The 20,887-nt window shown below is 37.6% G+C and overlaps 1 protein-coding gene across 2 annotated transcripts in view; it reads right to left on the bottom strand.

Moving 5' to 3' along the window:
* Positions 1 to 20,887, bottom strand: part of LOC306861258 (focadhesin) — a 63,930-nt gene that overhangs the window by 16,368 nt on the left and 26,675 nt on the right. For both annotated transcript variants that reach the window (XM_079403440.1, XM_079403441.1), the window contains 21 exons: positions 16,387 to 16,491; positions 14,990 to 15,091; positions 14,695 to 14,825; positions 14,339 to 14,465; positions 13,246 to 13,380; positions 13,048 to 13,098; positions 12,789 to 12,872; positions 12,559 to 12,694; positions 9,605 to 9,793; positions 9,313 to 9,434; positions 8,807 to 8,899; positions 8,608 to 8,696; positions 4,518 to 4,559; positions 4,044 to 4,152; positions 3,585 to 3,701; positions 2,055 to 2,293; positions 1,826 to 1,915; positions 1,572 to 1,722; positions 821 to 940; positions 495 to 617; positions 32 to 109 (listed from right to left, as the gene is read on the bottom strand). In XM_079403440.1, the coding sequence (XP_079259566.1) occupies positions 32 to 109; positions 495 to 617; positions 821 to 940; positions 1,572 to 1,722; positions 1,826 to 1,915; positions 2,055 to 2,293; positions 3,585 to 3,701; positions 4,044 to 4,152; positions 4,518 to 4,559; positions 8,608 to 8,696; positions 8,807 to 8,899; positions 9,313 to 9,434; positions 9,605 to 9,793; positions 12,559 to 12,694; positions 12,789 to 12,872; positions 13,048 to 13,098; positions 13,246 to 13,380; positions 14,339 to 14,465; positions 14,695 to 14,825; positions 14,990 to 15,091; positions 16,387 to 16,491 (2,433 nt within the window). The remainder of the gene's footprint in view (positions 1 to 31; positions 110 to 494; positions 618 to 820; positions 941 to 1,571; positions 1,723 to 1,825; positions 1,916 to 2,054; positions 2,294 to 3,584; positions 3,702 to 4,043; positions 4,153 to 4,517; positions 4,560 to 8,607; positions 8,697 to 8,806; positions 8,900 to 9,312; positions 9,435 to 9,604; positions 9,794 to 12,558; positions 12,695 to 12,788; positions 12,873 to 13,047; positions 13,099 to 13,245; positions 13,381 to 14,338; positions 14,466 to 14,694; positions 14,826 to 14,989; positions 15,092 to 16,386; positions 16,492 to 20,887) is intronic.

Genomic DNA, 20,887 nt, shown 5'->3' with positions numbered 1-20,887 from the left:
AGACACAAGCACGAATTACACATAAAATTACCTGAATGAGAGCTGTCTCCGATCCCACTAATGCGATCAGTCCATTGAGGGCAGACAACCTCTGCATTGTAGGACAACCCTGGAGAAAGGAAAAAAAAATTACGGTTTATTTCTTCCTCATGAAAGTGGAGATCTAGTGTTGATGCCTGAGCTTTCTAGATCAAAACTAAGACAGTGGAAGAGAAAGATTTTACCTTAAATTATGGACTTGTACCTTAGCTCAGATCCTGATCTATAGTTCACTTACTGTGGCACAACAACACACTGTTTCTCACTAGTCAGAAAGATAAACTCCACTGTTTCTTCCACTTTCCACTGACATATTTTTTTAACCAAAGCAGCATTGGTATGGAAAATAAAGTGGTTTTCCTACATAAGATGAAGATGAGCATGCTTTAAAAGCATACATAAGGTTAAAATATGTTTAACATATGGAAATAACAATACATTTTGAACCACATCACCTCTGCCAGCAGTATCTTGGTCCAGGCAGCCAGCAGACGAGGTTGGATGTCCACCGCTTTACCATGACCAAAAGAAGAGAGTCCAAACACTATCAGTCCAAATGCCAAAGCAAAGCCCGGTGTCTAAAAAACACAGAATTAATGCCATAAACTGTGACTTTAATCAGTCATGCACAAAAACAAAACATCAGAAATATCTTCTTTAATACAAAACCACACTTAGTTTTAAGATCAAGCTTAGTAGCTAATAATTTAATCATAAGTATTTTTAATTAGCTTTATTTTAGTGTATGATTCTTCTTACAGCAGTTGATTTCAGCTCTCACCTGTTGGCTTTCCTCCGTTAGGGTGCGAAGTGTGTTCATGCTTTCCTCTGCCTTACTGGCCTCAATAATGCCTGCGCTAAATGCTGAAACTCCAACACATGCCACAGAATAGGCCAAAACCTGACACCCGATAGAACACATTAAAAAAAACAAGAAATGTACAGATGCACAAAAATGACTGGCACTCAAAGTTTTTAAGCTGCAAGTGATGGGAAAAAAATGTGTGCTTTCAATGCATTACAGGAAAAATTCTGTCATCACAATCAATGTGTCAGTTTGTAAACATTGTTCAGCTTAAGCAGGAATTCCCACACATTTTTCTTACATTTACATTCAGTCATTTAGCAGATGCTTTTATCCAAAGCGACTTACAAATGAGGACATTAGAAGCAATCAAAACCAACAAAAGACCATCAATATGCAAGCGCTATGACAAGTCTCAGTTAGCCAAACGCAGTACATGTTAATTTCCAGAATACTTCATTGAGATTTTAATTTATTACATTAACATTTTTAACACGTTTGTATTTTTAGTAAGCATTTTATTTTGATTGATTTTATTATTAATCATTTATTTTAATTTTATATTTTATTAATTATTATTACCACCCCCTGCAGTTCCCTCATGAGCCACTAGGATTTTGTGATCCCCATTTTGGGAAACTGAGCAAATGTACAGTAGAAGAGGCAAAATATCAAGCCATTTCTCCACTACAGATTCAAAACATCACCGAAGTCAATATGGTTTTACCTCCTGCAGCATGCGGCTCATATTGCTGCTGTCCTGCAGGGTCTGCAGGAGTCTGTCCAGCGTGAGAGACACATGCACACGGTCCCGCTCAGACTGACTATTGCTACTGAGAGAACTGAGTACCAACCCAGCACCTAACACACAACCAGCACTGTGAGAGAGACAAAGAGCAAACAAACATTTAAGGGTCTATTAGTGTAGAGGGGCAATAAAGAATAAAATGTAGACAGACACAAATAATTAGTTAGACTAACTTATACTCCAGATTGGGATTAAAGCAACAATCTTCCAGTCGTTCCAGATGCTTCATCAGCAGCTCTGCCACTGACTGCCCAGATATATCACTGCAGTAAACAAAAAAAAAACAAGTAAACAGATCAGTAAACATTTATCAAACATGACACAGCTATTAAATCTGTCTGGTGATAAGCTGAAGTTCTGTTTTATGGACAGACTGAAGTTATGGTATCTCTCAGCACACACCTGACTCTCTCGTCATGCAGCCATGCTAGAAACATGCCCAGAGCCAGGCCGCTGTGAAACTGCAGTGCCTGGGATTCGTCTGCGGTGGGTGATCCTGGCAGCCCCACCGCTAGAGTGCCCAGGATAGCAGGAATGTTCTCTCTGCGCAAGGTCACCAGCACCGGCACCAGCAACGCCAGACCCAGAGCAGCACAGGAGCGTGCAATCACACTTGCTGTGTTCTCACCCGAGTATGAGCGCTAAAATGCGTGAGACAAATAAAATTATGTCATATTTGCACTATAATACAGGGGGGGGGGAATCAATATGCTGTAATAAGGTTTCATTTTATTTCATGAATAGTTCATGAATTACACTACTAATCAAGTCTGGGGCTGGTAAGATTTTCTAAAAGAAGTTTTATGCTAATCAAAGCTGCATTTATTTGATCAAAAATATATTAAACAACATGTATTGTTGTGAAATGTGTTTACAGCCTGAAAAAAGAGTTTTCTCTTTTAAAAGGGGCAGTTGTGGCCTAATGGTTAGAGAGTTGGACTCGTAATCCAAAGGTTGCGGGTTCGAGTCTCGGGCCGGCAGGGATTGTAGGTGGGGGGAGTGAATGTCCAGCGCTCTCTCCACCCTCAATACCACGACTGAGGTGCCCTTGAGCAAGGCACCGAACCCCCAACTGCTCCCCGGGCGCCGCAGCATAAATGGCTGCCCGGGTGTGTGTTCACGGTGTGTGTGTTCACTGCTGTGTGTGTGCACGTTGGATGGGTTAAATGCAGAGCACGAATTCCGAGTATGGGTCACCATACTTGGCAGTATGTCAGTATGTCACTTCACTTAAAATATTTTAATCTTATAATAGCAAAGCTGACTTACTCCAGTCTTCAGTGCCACATGATATGAATCTAATATAATATACTGATAATATTTTATTTAATTTCACTATTATCAATGTTGAAAACAGTTTTGCTGTTGATGTATTTTTGGAAACTGTGATGCATTTTTCAGGATTCTTTTGATGAAAAAGATCATAATTTATTTAAAATATTTTGTAACATTATAATTGTCTTTATTTTGATCACATTATTGTGTTCTTGCCGAATATAAGTATTCATTTATTTAAACAAATAGTACTCCAGTCTTTATGAATCAAAGGTATCATGAATCAAAAATGAACAATACTTTTGTAAGTTAATGTTAGCCTCTACATATACACTAATGCATTTCAAGTTGTCAGCATTAATATATTTTAAACGTACATGAATTAACAATAAGCATTAGTATATTCATAAATAACATTAACTTATATTAATAAATGCTGTAAGAATGTTAGTTAATGTGGCAATATGGCAGTACTACCTTGTTTGAATGTGAGAAAGGTGCGATATTTATAGACTTCAGAGCATATACTTTAATAAAACAAAATACTTAATAGGTTTCAAATAAGGTGCAATGTATACTACTATTGGAACCAAATGGATACAATCTCTAAAAATAAATAATTTCTCAAAAACCCCACTCGAGGGAGTTACAACTCACATGAATGAACCATGGGAAGACTTGTCCTTTAGGGTTACTGTTACTGCTAACAATGCTGAGCAGCGTGTCAATCACCATCGACAGCCAGTGAACTGTGGGAAGGATGTCTGGACCCACCTAGGAATAGAAAATGCCAGTTTATTGGAAATTTATCCCTTCAAAAGGAAAGAAGGAAAGCCAGGAAATGATAGGCAGTAAGAAAACAGAAAAAGTAACTGCTCTGGGGGCCTGATGCATAAACATAGTGACTATTTTAAGATTATGTCTTAAGATCTAGTTCGACTAACACGAAAGTGGTGATCAGACTTTCTTTTTGGATTCAAATTAGACCAGTCTACATTTTTATGTAACTGACTTGCAAGTTATGACCAGTCTTGCAGAAAAAAATTAGGTGGCTACCTTTTAAGACTATGGTCTAAACAGTTTATGCAACTAGCCACAGATAAAGCTGCTTCTCACCTCAAGTCCACTTTCAGACTGTGTAGGAAGGTTGCTCTCATATCTGGTTAAGATGACAGCCAGGCCACTTAATGCCAAGATAGAATTACCTTGAACAACCGGACTATCTCTGTCATAATGGAGACAAAATGATAAAATATGAATCCACATACAGGCTGATTTTAAACAGAACAACACTCCAGCAATGCTAAATGATTACTATCATCGATGCTGAAAACAGGCCTGAAAATGTTAGTTGAGTAATTATAAACATACATTTAATCGATAAAGCACTGAAAATGCTTTCCTAAGAGACTACAGAGACCAAAAGCATACTGCAAATTCTGAATATGAAGTCCTCTGTTTAATAATAAAACATTTAGAAAAGAAAAAAATCAATAGTTTAGACTTTTATCTTTGAAAAGACGCTTGTGGAGGAAAAAAAACACAAAGAAAAATAGAACAACAAGAATATCAGCAGCTTTAGTAACTTACTTGGCGGCAGATTTGACCACATCAGTCAGTTGGTCTCTGACCCTGAGAAAAGAGAGAGAGAGAGAGAATGAAAGAGAGAGAGATATGATTTAAAGTGCTCCACAGACTGACAAGAAGAGCTTTCATCTCCCCAGGCAATGATTTAAGAGCTCAGGTAGCATTCGCACAGCTATGTACAGTATAAGGGCTCCCAAAAGTATGAGACCATACTGAAAATCTGGGATTCATCCATTTTAAACATTGAAACCCTGGATGATTTTGAAACATTTCAAGTAATGAATCTTAAATGACAGAAAAATTGCAACACTCCATTAATTCTAGGTCCAATTTTACAAGGTCAGATGCTCTTGCTTTCACTGAAAAACAAGACTGTCTTGAATCATTCTCAAATCAAGCAGGATCACATGATCTTCAAGTTTTACAAAAACTAATGGAGTTAACAAGTACTTTTCAAGTATAAATACAAGTATTGTATTTTTCCCTCAAACTGATGCATTTATAAAATAACTTGAGAACAAAAATGTCTTTAAATGAGAGAAAAGTGTAACAGAATCATTTTCACTAGCGGTCTCACATTTTTGGACTCTGCTGTGACAAAATCAGTCATGTCTAGCTCATTCCCTCCAGCTTGAACCATCTTTAATTGACATCTCTTTCTGTGGGGGCAAAAGCTGTAACCCTACAGTCCCAGTGGCCTCATACTAGCCAACCCTCCCAGCATGCTTCAGGGCAAGTGACCGCATACAGACTGCCCTGAGCTCCCAGATGAGAAATAACTGTAATACACAAAGACTGCAGAACAAACGAGAATTTGTGATGCCATGGGAAATGAAGTTCTGGCTGCCATCTGAACATGTTATCCCATCAATCACTCATGGGCTGACAAGCCGTCAAAATGGCATCCTGGGGGTTGAGTTATGGTTTTCTGCCAGACTGCGTGGTTATGCTATAGGGCATATTATGGCGAGAGACCGTGTGAACAATAATAGCCTATACATGCCAACAGATTTACATTGAAAGATTATATGAATTTGTGTAATGGTGACGTGCATGCATTTGTATGTGTCTTTGAAATGTCAGTCTCCATTCAAAGGCTTTTCAAAGCAGCTGAAAAGACCAGAGCAATCACAAATCAATGGCTCTGGATGGTTTGACACAAGCAAGATGTATAAAATAATACCTTCACATTCCTCCCTATGGTGCAAAGCTCCAATTACACTTCGGTCTTCAGAGGCTTTCATTATAGCGCAGCATTCATCTTGACAGTTTCTGAAAGTGCTAAGCTTTTTGCGCTAAAAACGATGAAATATAATGCATTACAAGAAGCTGTTTATTGCTGGCTATGACGCCTGTGGGTCTTAGGGCTTCATTTGAACTATTTAGGGAGATTTAACGTACATACTGAGCAACTTTTTACATGTATAGCTTTATTTGCATCTATTAGCTTTTTAAAGAAAACTATATGTAATTTATCTATGTAAGCAAAGTGCTTTTTTTTGTTTCTTAAAATGATGCCAGCTTTTGTCATGGTGAAGCTATATAGGATGTTTAAGATACATTTTTATTAAAGGGGTCATATGATGCGATTTCAAGTTTTCCTTTCTCTTTGGAGTGTTACAAGTTGTTCTTGCATAGATGAGATCCCTAAAGTTGCTCGAGTGCTTAAGTCTCAAACCCAAAGTGATATTCGTCATAAAAGTTAAGACTTGTCCATGCCCCCCTAAAACGGCTCATTCAAACACGCCCCCACATGTCTACGTCACGATGTGGAAATATTTGCGTAATGCCGCCCAAATGTTCACGCAAAGAAAGAATGCGTGGTTTCAGTAACCGCAGTAGTGTTGATGCAGCCATGTCCGGGAGACACTGTGTTTCAATGCGAAAGCAAAAACACTTTATTTGGCCTTCCGAAAGTAGATGCATTTAGGAATCATTGGTTAAGATTTGTTTACAACAGAACAGCACAACCCAAATGTTCGAATTTGTGCAACGCATTTTATGGACGACAGTTTCGTGAACCTAGTATAGTACAAGGCTGGCTATGCATGAAAGCTATTTCTAAAAAAAAAAAAAAAAATCCTGACCTTGCTATGACAATCTGGCGCTTCTGAATCAGTGACTGTAAGTATGTTTTGTTATTAGTTCAAGTATTTGCTATTGACTGTTCAAATGTGGACGTGTAACGCGTTGTTTGAGTGTGTGAGAGGGGAACAGGGTCACATCACAGCGGCTTGTGTGCAAAAACATACGGGCATCATCACTGTGTCTGTCACGCTACTCTGTTCCCCTCTCGGGCTTGAATTGATAAAACTAACTTGACAGCTGAAGCTCACGATTATGGTAATGGGCGTTATATTTCCGACGCACACTTGTGGTGTTCGGCCAATCACAACGCACTGTCAGCTGGCCAATCAGAGCAGACTGCACTTGTCAGAAGGAGGGGCTTTGTAGAAAATGACGCGTTTGAGAGAGGCGATGCATAGAGGACCTACAATAATGTACAGTATTTGAAAAATGTGTTTTTGAACATTAAAGCATGCCAACATATTCTGTTACACCAAATACACGAAATAATGATCTTTAAAATAACATCATATGACCCCTTTAAAAACTTTAAACTATATCTGCTCTTACTGTGTTAAAACCTTTTTAGGAGTGTGCAAATGTCATTGCATTCATAAAGGCATTCATAAGAAAATATCTGCAAGCAAATCACGTTAGAGCTTCTCAAAACTATACTGAACCATTTTGTATTAACTTTCAACCAATTGATCACCAAAATGATAGCTAATGTACAAGGGGATGGTCTTATCAAGCTACTCACATCTTCAACTAACTTCTGACAATCACAAATTTCTGTTATTGAAAAACTAAAGACTGTACATTAGAACAAAAAAAAAATTCACCCGTTAAAAAGTAATATACTTAAAATACATTTATTTCATACTAAATATAGTTCAAATCTATTACTATATTTACTGACATATCGCTCAAGACTTACTGATATAAAAATTGTAACTGAACTTTATGTGGAGCATCACGTGCACAATGCACAATTCTTACTATTAAGCTTAAAATTTGTATTAATGTCACTATTGACAAGGATGGTATGATCTTTGAATAATATCGGTCTTTAAAAGCAAGATATTTAAAGTGTACCTGGAGTATATACTTGCAATAGTTCCACTTAAGCACAATCAAATATAATTCAGTACATCTTTAAAAAATTAGTTGTTCCACCAGACTTTAAGTATACCAGTTTAGTATACCAAAAGTACAATTGCAGGGTATTTTTTATTAACTACATAAATATTTACTTACTTTACTTTACTTTTGTCATTTAGCAGACGTTTTTGTCCAAAGCGACTTACAAATAAGAAAAAGTAACTAAAACTAAAAGTTACAACTCTATAAATACTATATACCCACATATTTAAGAAAATAAAGAAATTAAATAAAATTGACATGCATATAACAACATTTCAATAATAAACATATAAATGAAAAAAATAAAATAAAAAGCGATACTTCTATCCCTTGCCGGTGTCCCTGCCCGGTGGAGTCACACGGTAGAGTTGATGGTCTTTACACTCTTTACTTTTGTCATTTAGCAAAAGTATTTGCTGTATACTCAGCATGAAATAAATGTACTTCAAATACATTTTAGTATATTTATTTTTCACTACAGACAGAAGCATTTTCTCTAGTAGTCTTGTTTAGACCCCACTGTTTAGAGTCACGATGAAGTACAATCTATTTTCTAAATTTGTGTTGTTGATTTTAAAATCTGTGGATATGAGTCTTTTTTCACCTTGTACTCTAATTCTTAATAAAATATCACAATTTGATCTACAAGTGAAATGACAGATTTCTATCTGGTGACATATGCCATATGGTGACTTCTCCAATCGTGTAGTTATTACAGTTGACTGAAATCTCACATTCAATCGATCCTTGGATGGATAGAAGTACCCAACAGCTATTTTTTTCTCTCGATTACCCATTTCACTCAGATGTACTGTATGTCAAAATATGGAAGAAAAGCTCTGTTGCTACTTCTGTTTCATCACAATTTTAACACAAACCTTACCAGAGCCAGGCATAGTGCTGTTTGTACTGCAGTTCCTCCGGACTCTCTTTACCCTGTTTCTGTAGAATCTCCAGCTCTGCCTTTCGACCCTGGACATTTATTACATCTAATTTAGTCTCATGATTTATGATCTTAATTACAAAAGTTAGTCTTCTTCTTATACATCTGATTTGGTGGTTTAAAAATCACACAGAATTACCTGGAGAGCTGCATGGTAAGCCCGGCTCATGAAGCCCCGCCAGGCCTGGGGCAAGAGCAGAGAGCGATGCCATTCAGATGGCTGGATGTTCACCTGAGAGGAAAAAGAGCAAAAGATTGAGAAAAGTTACCAAGATAAATTCATTATCAATGACTCATCAACACAAGTATTTATGAATCTATAATTATGATATATTTATCACTGTACAGATTTTAATCAAATAGATAAATATTTGATGAAACAATGAAACATAAATAAATAAAATCATTACAGAAATTAGATTCTAATGTAAAAAAAGAGAATTACACAAACAAATTTAAATATCTGTATGCATTCAAATGTGCTTGACTAATGAAAATAATAATATAATTAATCTAAAAAAATAAAATAATGTTATTATTCATTAATAATACATACATTTCCCATTTTTGGGTAAAATATTATTTAAATTTAAACATAATTCAAGTTTTTAAGTTTCACCCAAATAAGTGTATGCTAGAAGGTACCTCATGAATAAGGGTGGCTAACATTTGTTGATAACTCCGCCCTCTGCTGACAAGGAAGCGGGTGATTGGACGTCCATCTTTGTCAGTTTGAACAGGAAGGTCATAACAGAGTAGAAGCCCAGCTGAAACAGACCAACAAACTGTATGTTTATTTAATACATTTAACTGGACAAATACAGTTATGCAATATGCGATTTCAGTCGTGACAAACAAGCATTAGCTGTAACAATTTCAAAATGCACTTTAATTACCCATATTACAAAACTGAATAACTCTTGTACAGTATATGTACCTGCTAAGCCAGGTTTTAGACCCGGCTGCTTGTTCTTCTCGTATGTTTTCAGCATAAAAGAAGGAATTCCAGATACAGTTTTTCCCTGGTCAGAGCGCAAATTCCCTCCACTCAGAGCTGAATGGTACACGCCACGGGGCATTTGGTTCATCTCCTGTCTGACTAAAGATGTTACGAAGGTCTCAAGGGCTGCATTAGAAGACAAAACTCAAGAATTAAGTAGGTTTTTGTTAAAGGTTAAACAATACAAATCTATAATATATTCCATATTGTGTAATTTATTATGGCATTGTAGTCTTTGTTCTGGGTTTGCTATGTTGCATGTTGCACAACACACTGAACCACACAGCCTCAAGTTTTATTCATCCAGCTATTTCGAATACATTACCTCGGTAAAAGTATGGAAATAAGCACCATTTACATAACAGTAACTGTGAAACGATCACACCTTGGGTCTATGACAAGTACAATTTCAGTACACAAAATCTGTTCTAATTTATTTCTTCTGCCACTGTAAAATGTCTTGTACATTAAAAAAATAGAATAAAATAAAAATTTACCCTGATATTTCCAGGTGTTTATGACCGGAGAGTTTGTGTGTAGAGATTAATGAATACCTCACCTCCTAATATACAGTGGGTACGGAAAGTATTCAGACCCCCTTAAATTTTTTACTTTTGTTATATTGCAGCCATTTGCTAAAATCATTTAAGTTCATTTTTTTTCCTTATTAATGTACACACAGCACCCCATACTGACAGAAAAACACAGAATTGTTGACATTTTTGCAGATTTATTAAAAAAGAAAAACTGAAATATCACATGGTCCTAAGTATTCAGAGCCTTTGCTCAGTATTTAGTAGAAGCACCCTTTTGATCTAATACAGCCATGAGTCTTTTTGGGAAAGATGCAACAAGTTTTTCACACCTGGATTTGGGGATCCTCTGCCATTCCTCCTTGCAGATCCTCTCCAGTTCTGTCAGGTTGGATGGTAAACGTTGGTGGACAGCCATTTTTAGGTCTCTCCAGAGATGCTCAATTGGGTTTAAGTCAGGGCTCTGGCTGGGCCATTCAAGAACAGTCACAGAGTTGTTGTGAAGCCACTCCTTCGTTATTTTAGCTGTGTGTTTAGGGTCATTGTCTTGTTGGAAGGTAAACCTTCGGCCCAGTCTGAGGTCCTGAGCACTCTGGAGAAGGTTTTCGTCCAGGATATCCCTGTACTTGGCCGCATTCATCTTTCCCTCGATTGCAACCAGTCATCCTGTCCCTGCAGCTGAAAAACACCCCCACAGCATGATGCTGCCACCACCATGCTTCACTGCTGGGACTGCATTGGACAGGTGATGAGCAGTGCCTGGTTTTCTCCACACATACCTCTTAGAATTAAGGCCAAAAAGTTCTATCTTGGTCTCATCAGACCAGAGAATCTGATTTGTCACCATCTTGGAGTCCTTCAGGTGTTTTTTAGCAAACTCCATGCGGGCTTTCATGTGTCTTGCACTGAGGAGAGGCTTCCGTCGGGCCACTCTGCCATAAAGCCCCGACTGGTGGAGGGCTGCAGTGATGGTTGACTTTCTACAACTTTCTCCCATCTCCCGACTGCATCTCTGGAGCTCAGCTACAGTGATCTTTGGGTTCTTCTTTACCTCTCTCACCAAGGCTCTTATCCCCCGATAGCTCAGTTTGGCCGGATGGCCAGCTCTAGGAAGGGTTCTGGTCGTCCCAAACGTCTTCCATTTAAGGATTATGGAGGCCACTGTGCTCTTGGGAACCTTAAGTGCAGCAGAATTTTTTTTGTAACCTTGGCCAGATCTGTGCCTTGCCACAATTCTGTCTCTGAGCTCTTCAGGCAGTTCCTTTGACCTCATGATTCTCATTTGCTCTGACATGCACTGTGAGCTGTAAGGTCTTATATAGACAGGTGTGTGGCTTTCCTAATCAAGTCCAGTCAGTATAATCAAACACAGCTGGACTCAAATGAAGGTGTAGAGCCATCTCAAGGATGATCCGAAGAAATGGACAGCACCTGAGTTAAATATATGAGTGTCACAGCAAAGGACCATGTGATATTTCAGTTTTTCTTTTTTAATAAATCTGCAAAAATGTCAACAATTCTGTGTTTTTCTGTCAATATGGGGTGCTGTGTGAACATTAATGAGGAAAAAAAATGAACAAATGATTTTAGCAAATGGCTGCAATATAACAGAGTGAAAAATTTAAGGGGGTCTGAATACTTTCCGTACCCACTGTAAGTTCATGCAAAGACTACATTGAAATTTAATAATTGAATAACCAATCTATTTGAATAAAATAACAGTATTCGATGATAACAGTTGATCAAATTTGTACACACAATTGTCTTACATGAAACAAGAATCGAATAGTGTTTATTCAATGTGGGTTTTTGAAAAGCAAAATAAATTATACAATAATGCACAAATGGTCAAATAAAGCACAAATTGAGTCAAAATGCGATGTATTAAAGGGATGGTTCACCCAAAAATGAAAACTCTGTCATCGTATACTCACCCTCACACCGTTATGAGCCTTAATATCTTCTGTGGAATACAAAAGATGATATTTTGAAGAATGTTGGTAACCAACCAGTTTCTGTATGGTTTAAAAATATAATGGAACTCAGTGGGAACTGAAACAGTTTGGTTACCAGCATTCTTCAAAATATCTTTTTTTGTGTTCCACAGAAAAACAAAAGTCATACAGATTTGGAACAACATGAGGGTGAGTAAAAGCTGACAGAATTTTCATTTTTGTGTCATCTACACCTTCCAAAGGATTCTGATTTTTGCCTCATCAACACCACTGTGGTGAGATGAATTAGTTAAAATGTAAGTTTTGTGGTTCAAGTAACTGTAAATGCAAGTCAAACTATATTTAAAAGAGTTTGTTCAACAAAAAAAACAGACTGTTAGTCACCATAATCTTGTAATCATACCTGGTAAAACAGATTGTGGTGTGAGACAAACTAGCTTCACATATGACGCCCCTGGTACTGAAATATCTTCATCTTTCTCATTCTCATTATCCTTTCCTTCATCCTCTTCTTCAGGCTGCTTTGGTACGGGTCTGGCCTGTTAGCAAGATCATATCACCATTACAGATACACAGTATATATATATAAAGGTAAACAGAAATAATGTGAGGATATTTAGCAAATGTTCTCACCTGCTCTGGTAAGTGTAGGACGGTGTGAGATGGTTCAGGGTACTCTGAGAGAGCTTTATAACCTTGGCTTGCAACCTCTGGGTCCTGATGAAGCCAAAAAGCTTTAAATATTACTGTTCACTCATAACTGCTAGAAAAATAACAAAATTGCAGATACATAAAATGTCACAATGACTTTTCATTAGAAGTTGTTGGATGACTAGTCAGCCATCCTGACTGTCCCTACTGCTCATTACCATTTGAAAATGTCAGTGCTCACCTGACTAAGAGCGTAGCCCCATAAAACACTGACTGCCTCGTTTCTGAATTTCTGTAAGGAAAAGGACATAAGACCTGAAGTAATTTGTACCTGATGAAATGTGGAGAGAAATAAATCATGCTTTTAACTACGAATTCAGACACTGCTACAAAACAGCACACATCTAGCAATCAGAAACAGTGGTTGGAGGTCTCGTGCCTCATATTCTTCAGTTTTGACATTTAAAGCAGGCACTAATGCCAGAAGTTCAGCTGTGGCCTTCAGGACCAGGGTTCTGGTGTCACAGCACAGCTTAGGAGAGAGTGCCTTCCACGTGGAGATGATATCAACTACCTGAACAGAAAACAGATAAGAAAAATATTCAAATGCAGGGTTCAACAGTAAGAACGGTCCACTGGCTAGTCTAAGATATTACATATTTAAAATGTATATTACCATTCAAAAGTTTGGGGCTAGTGTGTTTTTTTTTATTAATTCTTTTAAAGAAATTACTATTTTTAATTAGCAAGGATGCATTACACTCATCAAAAGTGACAGTTAAGACATTTTCTATTTCAAATAAATGCTGTTTTTGTTTTTACTGTCAAAGAATCCTAAAAAAAAAGGTTCCACAAAAATATTAAGCAGAACATCTGTTTTCATTATTGATAATAAGAAATGTTTCTTGAGCATCAAATCAGCATATTAAGATGATTTCTAAAGGATCATGAAAATTCAGCTTTGTCATCACAAGAATACATTTTATTTTAAAGTATACTCAATTTGAAAGCAGTTATTTTACATTGTAATAATATTTCATAGTCTGCATGTTGATCAATTAAATGTCTATCGATGAGCTTTCCAGACTTCTTCAAAAAACTCATACTTGCACCAACATTTGAACTGTATGCACTGTATACTACTGTATCTTATATTTTTTGATCATGTGCATGCATTTTTATGACTTGCAACTTTTTAGACACATCAGATAATTATCTAACTGGTTAAAATGGACTACAAAATGAATAATAATTAAACTAAATTGGAAATAATATTTAAAAATAAATAAACAAATACAATATATAAAATAATATAATAAATATGTTAACAAAACATATTTATTAAAATAAATATTAAAAAATACATTTTTAAAAATTTATTTATTTATTTTTAATCCTGTTGAGCCCTGAAATGCCTCTTTTGGCAGGAGGGGTGGAACTGGTTTACACAATCAAAATCAATAAAAATTTTCATTCTCATCTACACTTCTGATAGCCAGTGTAAACCTCTTCATAGGGATACAAAGACAGACCTCAGCTCTACAGAGCTCCTGTAAGCCTTGCAGTACCAGAGCAGCAGGAGTGGCCTGATCCTTCCTGGAGAACTGCATTAGCGTGTCGGTGATGGTGGCCAGCATGTCTCCTCCATGCTGGTACGGCCTGGAACAATATGTTCAACATACGGGAAAAGTGTGAATGAATGTAAATGTTCAGGGAATCTGTGAAATTAAAACATTGATGGTGACTCACTACTGTGGTCTATAACAGCCTAATATACTGTATCAAAAGCCAATACAGTGGTAGCCTAGTGTCCCATGTGGAATATGTAGTACATCAATCAGCTAAATGATCTCCAGTTTTACAGCGGCACATTCTGGGTGAAGCAGACCTCTCTCTGCAGATGTCTCTGACGCAGGCTGCTCTGGCTAATATCTGCTCCCACTGTGTATCTTTTCCCATGACCACTGAGGATTTTTCAAGCTGTGACATCAGTCTCTGCAGGTCCGGATACACACGGTCCTACAGAAAAAAGCTTCAGAAATCTATCTTGAGGGTAACATAACTATGATATACAGTATAGTATAGTGGTCCTACAAATTATTTGCACACACATACCTGTAAATAAATATTAAGTATAAGTAAATATTATATGAAAATAAAAATAGTAATAGTGTTAACTGCACCTGTTTTTGCCATAACATAGTTAAGAGGCGCAGAGCCACAGGCCTCAGTCTGGATGAACTGCCCAGAGTTTGGAGGACATGAAGCACCTGCGGGATGCAGAACTGAAACACAAGAGATGTCAGTCAGGATAAACACACACGAGGCAGAAGATACACATCCACATAATGCTAACACATACCGAACAGGACCAGATATATGCAAACTTAGCTAAAAGCTTAGTTTAGTTAATATATGCAAACTTAATTTACCCAATGCTTTTATGTTTTTAATGCTTTGGCTGTGACCTACAGGCCAGGTTGTGTTCTGCTGCGCTTTTAAAAAATAAAAGTATTTCACAGATTACAAAATGCTAAAATTAAAGACTACATTAAAGGTCAAACACTGCCACCCGCATTCAAAGGCTGATGATACGAGTGCCTAAGCATTTAAAATAAAGATGAATACATCAGCAAAACATCTCCACTCTCATTTACTCTTATTTTTAGAGTACACTGTGCAACATCCAGAATGTGTTTTTGTTGAGGTAGCACTTTATTAGCAAGCAAAATGTTACGGAAGTAAACATTTGGCATAGGAGATTTATGAATAATACGTATTTGTGGCGAGGGGGGCATGGCTCAGCGGAGTCTGCAGCGGGAGAGAGCGGTGGGAGACGAGCGGGGAGAAAGTAGGTCAAGTGCAACATGATGATCACCTGTGTCTGATTGCAGTGACGTGGCGTGGAGAGACCGCTTAAGAAGCCGGGGAGAGATGCACATGGCAGAGAGACGGAGACTTGTGTGGAGGTGTGTGACTGACCAGAACTGGAGAAGCTGGAGAAACTACGTAGTGATGAAAGCTGCGCTTTTGATGAACTGTGCCGTTGGGCAACCTTTATTTTGTGTTCGAGTTATTGAATAAAAAGACCACACAAGTCTCCAAACGCCAACCTTGTCCTCTTCCTTCCACAACCCCGAACTGGACTTTATCACAGTATTGTTAGCAGAATCAGATGAATAACAATGGCACAGACAGTGGTCATGTTAATGGCTGGAGTTGCCTACAGTGCAGGTGAGCTGTTGCCATAGCAACAGAGGAAGCAAAGTATCCCAAATCTATGCAGATGGACTATATTCATATTTTGTGGAGCTGTCCTGCAATACCCAGTAAATGGTGTTGCATTCTTAATTTTGACTGATATAAATGTTAACATCTTTTTAATATAATTTATTAACAGTGAATGATTAGCTGTCTGCACATTTAATTAAATTACAATTTTATTTAATTTCCAATTATTTTTCTTGGTAAAACTTTGAAAATCAAGAAAACACATTTCCTGAAAGATATATATTGATTAAGATTCTAATTTGATATTCCCTCTGCATGCAGTGCATGCTGTGCAAGTTAATGACTGTACCTTGTGGGTTCCCAGTTTTGGCAGAGTGTAGAGAACAGAGTGAGACAAAGCTGGATCAGACACTCTGCTCAGTTTAAACATCAGGACAGGAAGTAGACATGGCACCTTCAGGTAAACAGAAAAACTATTTAGCAAACAATTAATAGACAATTAACTGCAAAGAAAAGTCATCTACTAAATGTGATCCTGGACCACAAAACCAGTCTTAAGTCGCTGGGGTATATTTATAGCAATAGCCAAAAATACATTGTACAGGTCAAAATTATTGATTTTTCTTTTATGCCAAAAATCATTAGGACATTAAGTAAAGATCATGTTCCATGAAGATATTTTGTAAATTTCCTACTGTAAATATATCAAAACTTTTTTGATTAGTAATATGCTTTGATAAGAACTTCATTTGGACAACTTTAAAGGGAATTTTCTCAGTATTTAGATTTTTTTGCACCCTCAGATTCCAGATTTTCAAATAGTTGTATATCAGCCAAATATTGTCCAATCCTAACAAACCATACATCAACAGAAAGTTTATTTATTCACCTTTCATGTGATATATAAATCCCAATTTTGAAAGATTGACACTTATGACTGGTTTTGTGGTCCAGGGTCACAAATACACTTTCAAGCACTAAACTGCTTTTAAAATCGAAAGTCTAGTGGCTAAAACTGAGAAAACCTGATCTCCCTTGGACTGAAAAAGCAAGAGGGGAACAGAAAGAAGTAATTGGGTTGATGACCTCAGGGAGCTGGAGGTAGAGTAAGGGTGGAGGAGATTACTAATACTGTGGAGCAAGTCCATGCAGGGCCTTAAAAATGAATAGCTTTGTAAAATCAATTCAAAAACTTCCTGGCAGCCAGTGAAATGAGGCCAGTTCAGGAGTGATGGGATCTATTCGTTTCAGTCAATCAATAATATAGAAGAATAGCTGACACATTCTGAACCGCTGGAGTTGAGAGAAGGTCAGATATACAGATATTGGAGAATGCATACTTTTATTTAGCAAGGATGCATTAAAGTGACCAGAAGTGACAGTAAAGACATATTTAACGTTAGTTTTCAAACAAATGCAGTTCTTTCAAATATTGCTGAAAAAAAATATCGATCACACTTTAGAATAGGTAACACTTGTTAACTATTAACTATGACTTTTCCCTCAATAAATTCTTAATTTGCTGCTTATAAATAGTTAGTAAGGTAGTTGTTAAGTTTAGGTGTTGGGTAGGATTAGGAATGTAGAATAAGGTCATGTAGAATAAGGCATTAATATGTGCTTAATTAGCACTAATACATGGCTAATATTCTAGTAATATGCATGCTAATAAGCAACTAATAGATGTAACAGTAAAATAAAGTGTTACCAAAATATCATAATTGTTGTTGTGGCTTGTTTCCAACATGTTGTGCTAATTTCATTGTGTTGTGGCCATTTCGTTGTGTTGAGCTAGTTTCCATTGTGTTGTGCTAATTTTGTTGTGTTGTAGCGATTTTGTTTTGTTGTGCTAATTTCTGTGTATTAACTTGTTTCCTTTTGTGTTGTGGCATTTTCTTTGTGTTGTGCTAATTTTGTTGTGGTGTTTTCTGTGTGTTGTGCTAATTTCTATGTTTTGCGGCTTGTTTCCATTGTGTTGTGGCGTTTTCGTTGTGTTGTGCTAATTTTGTTGTGTTGTGCTAATTTTGTTGTGTTGCAGCTATTGTTGTCAAAAGTACTGACCGCGATACCATTTGGTACTGAAATTTTAAAAACGTCCATTTCCCGCTAACATTTGAGCGCTGTTGAGCAGATTCTTAAACAGCGTTGACTGGTCATTGTGTTTACATGCTCAACAGATATGACTGGGATTGGCTTCAATGATCATCGCTTCACGCTCTTCACCGAACACTCACACAGAAACACACAAAAGCATTTGAAAGCCGCATCTATCAGCGGATCTGTCTGTGTGCAGATGATCCGCTGACGGCGACGTATCCGCTGATAGACGCGGTTTTCAAACACTCGCATGAGCTTCTGTTTGATTTAAGAATCATCTTAACAACGCTCAAATGTTAACGGGAAATGGATGTTGTTATTTTTTTTATTTCAGTACCAAATGGTATCGCGGTCGATATGTGTTGTAGTGATTTTGTTGTGTTATGGCGATTTTATTGTGTTGTGCTAATTTTGTTGTGTTGCGGCTTGTTTCCATTGTGTTGTGCTAATTTCGTTATGTTGTGCTAATTTCATTATGTTGAGCTAATTTCGTTGTGTTGTGCTAATTTCGCTGTGTTGTGGCTTGTTTCCATTGTGTTGTGCTAATTTAGTTATGTTGAGCTAATTTTGTTGTGTTGTGCTAATTTCGTTATGTTGAGCTAATTTCGTTGCGTTGTGGCTTGTTTCCGTTGCGTTGTGGCTTGTTTCCATTGTGTTGAGCTAATTTCGTTGCGTTTTGCTAATTTCGTTGCGTTGAGCTAATTTCGTTGTGTTGTGGCTTGTTTCCGTTGTGTTGTGGCTTGTTTCCGTTGTGTTGTGGCTTGTTTCCTTGTGTTGTGGCTTGTTTCCTTGTGTTGTGGAGAATTCGTTGTGTTGAGCTAATTTTGTTGTGTTGTGGCTTGTTTCCGTTGTGTTGTGCTAATTTCGTTGTGTTCAGCTAATTTCGATGTGTTGTGGTTTGTTTCCGTTGTGTTGTGGTTTGTTTCCGTTGTGTTGTGCTAATTTCGTTGTGTTGTGGAGAATTCGTTGTGTTGTGGAGAATTCGTTGTGTTGTGGCTTGTTTCCTTGTGTTGAGCTAATTTCGTTGTGTTGAGCTAATTTCGTTGTGTTGAGCTAATTTCGTTGTGTTGTGGCTTGTTTCCGTTGTGTTGTGGCTTGTTTCCGTTGTGTAGTGGCTTGTTTCCGTTGTGTAGTGGCTTGTTTCCGTTGTGTTGTGCTAATTTCGTTGTGTTGTGCTAATTTTGTTGTGTTGAGCTAATTTCGTTGTGTTGTGGCTTGTTTCCGTTGTGTTGAGCTAATTTTGTTGTGTTGTGGCTTGTTTCCGTTGTGTTGTGCTAATTTCGTTGTGTTCAGCTAATTTCGATGTGTTGTGGTTTGTTTCCGTTGTGTTGTGGTTTGTTTCCGTTGTGTTGTGGTTTGTTTCCGTTGTGTTGTGCTAATTTCGTTGTGTTGTGGAGAATTCGTTGTGTTGTGGAGAATTCGTTGTGTTGTGGCTTGTTTCCTTGTGTTGAGCTAATTTCGTTGTGTTGAGCTAATTTCGTTGTGTTGAGCTAATTTCGTTGTGTTGTGGCTTGTTTCCGTTGTGTTGTGGCTTGTTTCCGTTGTGTAGTGGCTTGTTTCCGTTGTGTAGTGGCTTGTTTCCGTTGTGTTGTGCTAATTTCGTTGTGTTGTGCTAATTTTGTTGTGTTGAGCTAATTTCGTTGTGTTGTGGCTTGTTTCCGTTGTGTTGTGCTAATTTCGTTGTGTTGTGGCTTGTTTCCGTTGTGTTGTGGCTTGTTTCCGTTGTGTTGTGGCTTGTTTCCGTTGTGTTGAGCTAATTTCGTTGTGTTGAGCTAATTTCGTTGTGTTGTGGCTTGTTTCCGTTGTGTTGTGGCTTGTTTCCGTTGTGTTGTGGCTTGTTTCCGTTGTGTTGAGCTAATTTCATTGTGTTGAGCTAATTTCGTTGCGTTGAGCTAATTTCCGTTGTGTTGTGGCTTGTTTCCGTTGTGTTGTGGCTTGTTTCCCTTGTGTTGTGCTAATTTCGTTGTGTTGTGGAGAATTCGTTGTGTTGTGGAGAATTCGTTGTGTTGAGCTAATTTTGTTGTGTTGTGGCTTGTTTCCGTTGTGTTGTGCTAATTTCGTTGTGTTCAGCTAATTTCGTTGTGTTGTGGTTTGTTTCCGTTGTGTTGTGGTTTGTTTCCGTTGTGTTGTGGTTTGTTTCCGTTGTGTTGTGCTAATTTCGTTGTGTTGTGGAGAATTCGTTGTGTTGTGGAGAATTCGTTGTGTTGTGGAGAATTCGTTGTGTTGTGGAGAATTCGTTGTGTTGTGGCTTGTTTCCTTGTGTTGTGCTAATTTCGTTGTGTTGAGCTAATTTCGTTGTGTTGAGCTAATTTCGTTGTGTTGAGCTAATTTCGTTGTGTTGTGGCTTGTTTCCGTTGTGTTGTGGCTTGTTTCCGTTGTGTAGTGGCTTGTTTCCGTTGTGTTGTGCTAATTTCGTTGTGTTGTGCTAATTTTGTTGTGTTGAGCTAATTTCGTTGTGTTGAGCTAATTTCGTTGTGTTGAGCTAATTTCGTTGTGTTGTGGCTTGTTTCCGTTGTGTTGTGCTAATTTCGTTGTGTTGTGGCTTGTTTCCGTTGTGTTGTGGCTTGTTTCCGTTGTGTTGTGCTAATTTCGTTGTGTTGAGCTAATTTCGTTGTGTTGAGCTAATTTCATTGTGTTGAGGCTTGTTTTCGTTGTGTTGTGGCTTGTTTCCGTTGTGTTGTGGCTTGTTTCCGTTGTGTTGTGGCTTGTTTCCGTTGTGTTGAGCTAATTTCATTGTGTTGAGCTAATTTCGT

This window comes from Barbus barbus (genome assembly GCF_936440315.1).
Source record: "Barbus barbus genome assembly, chromosome: 1".
Taxonomy (NCBI): Eukaryota; Metazoa; Chordata; class Actinopteri; order Cypriniformes; family Cyprinidae; genus Barbus; species Barbus barbus.
Note: the sequence above shows the minus strand (reverse complement) of the source record. Positions and strands in the feature narration are given on the sequence as shown.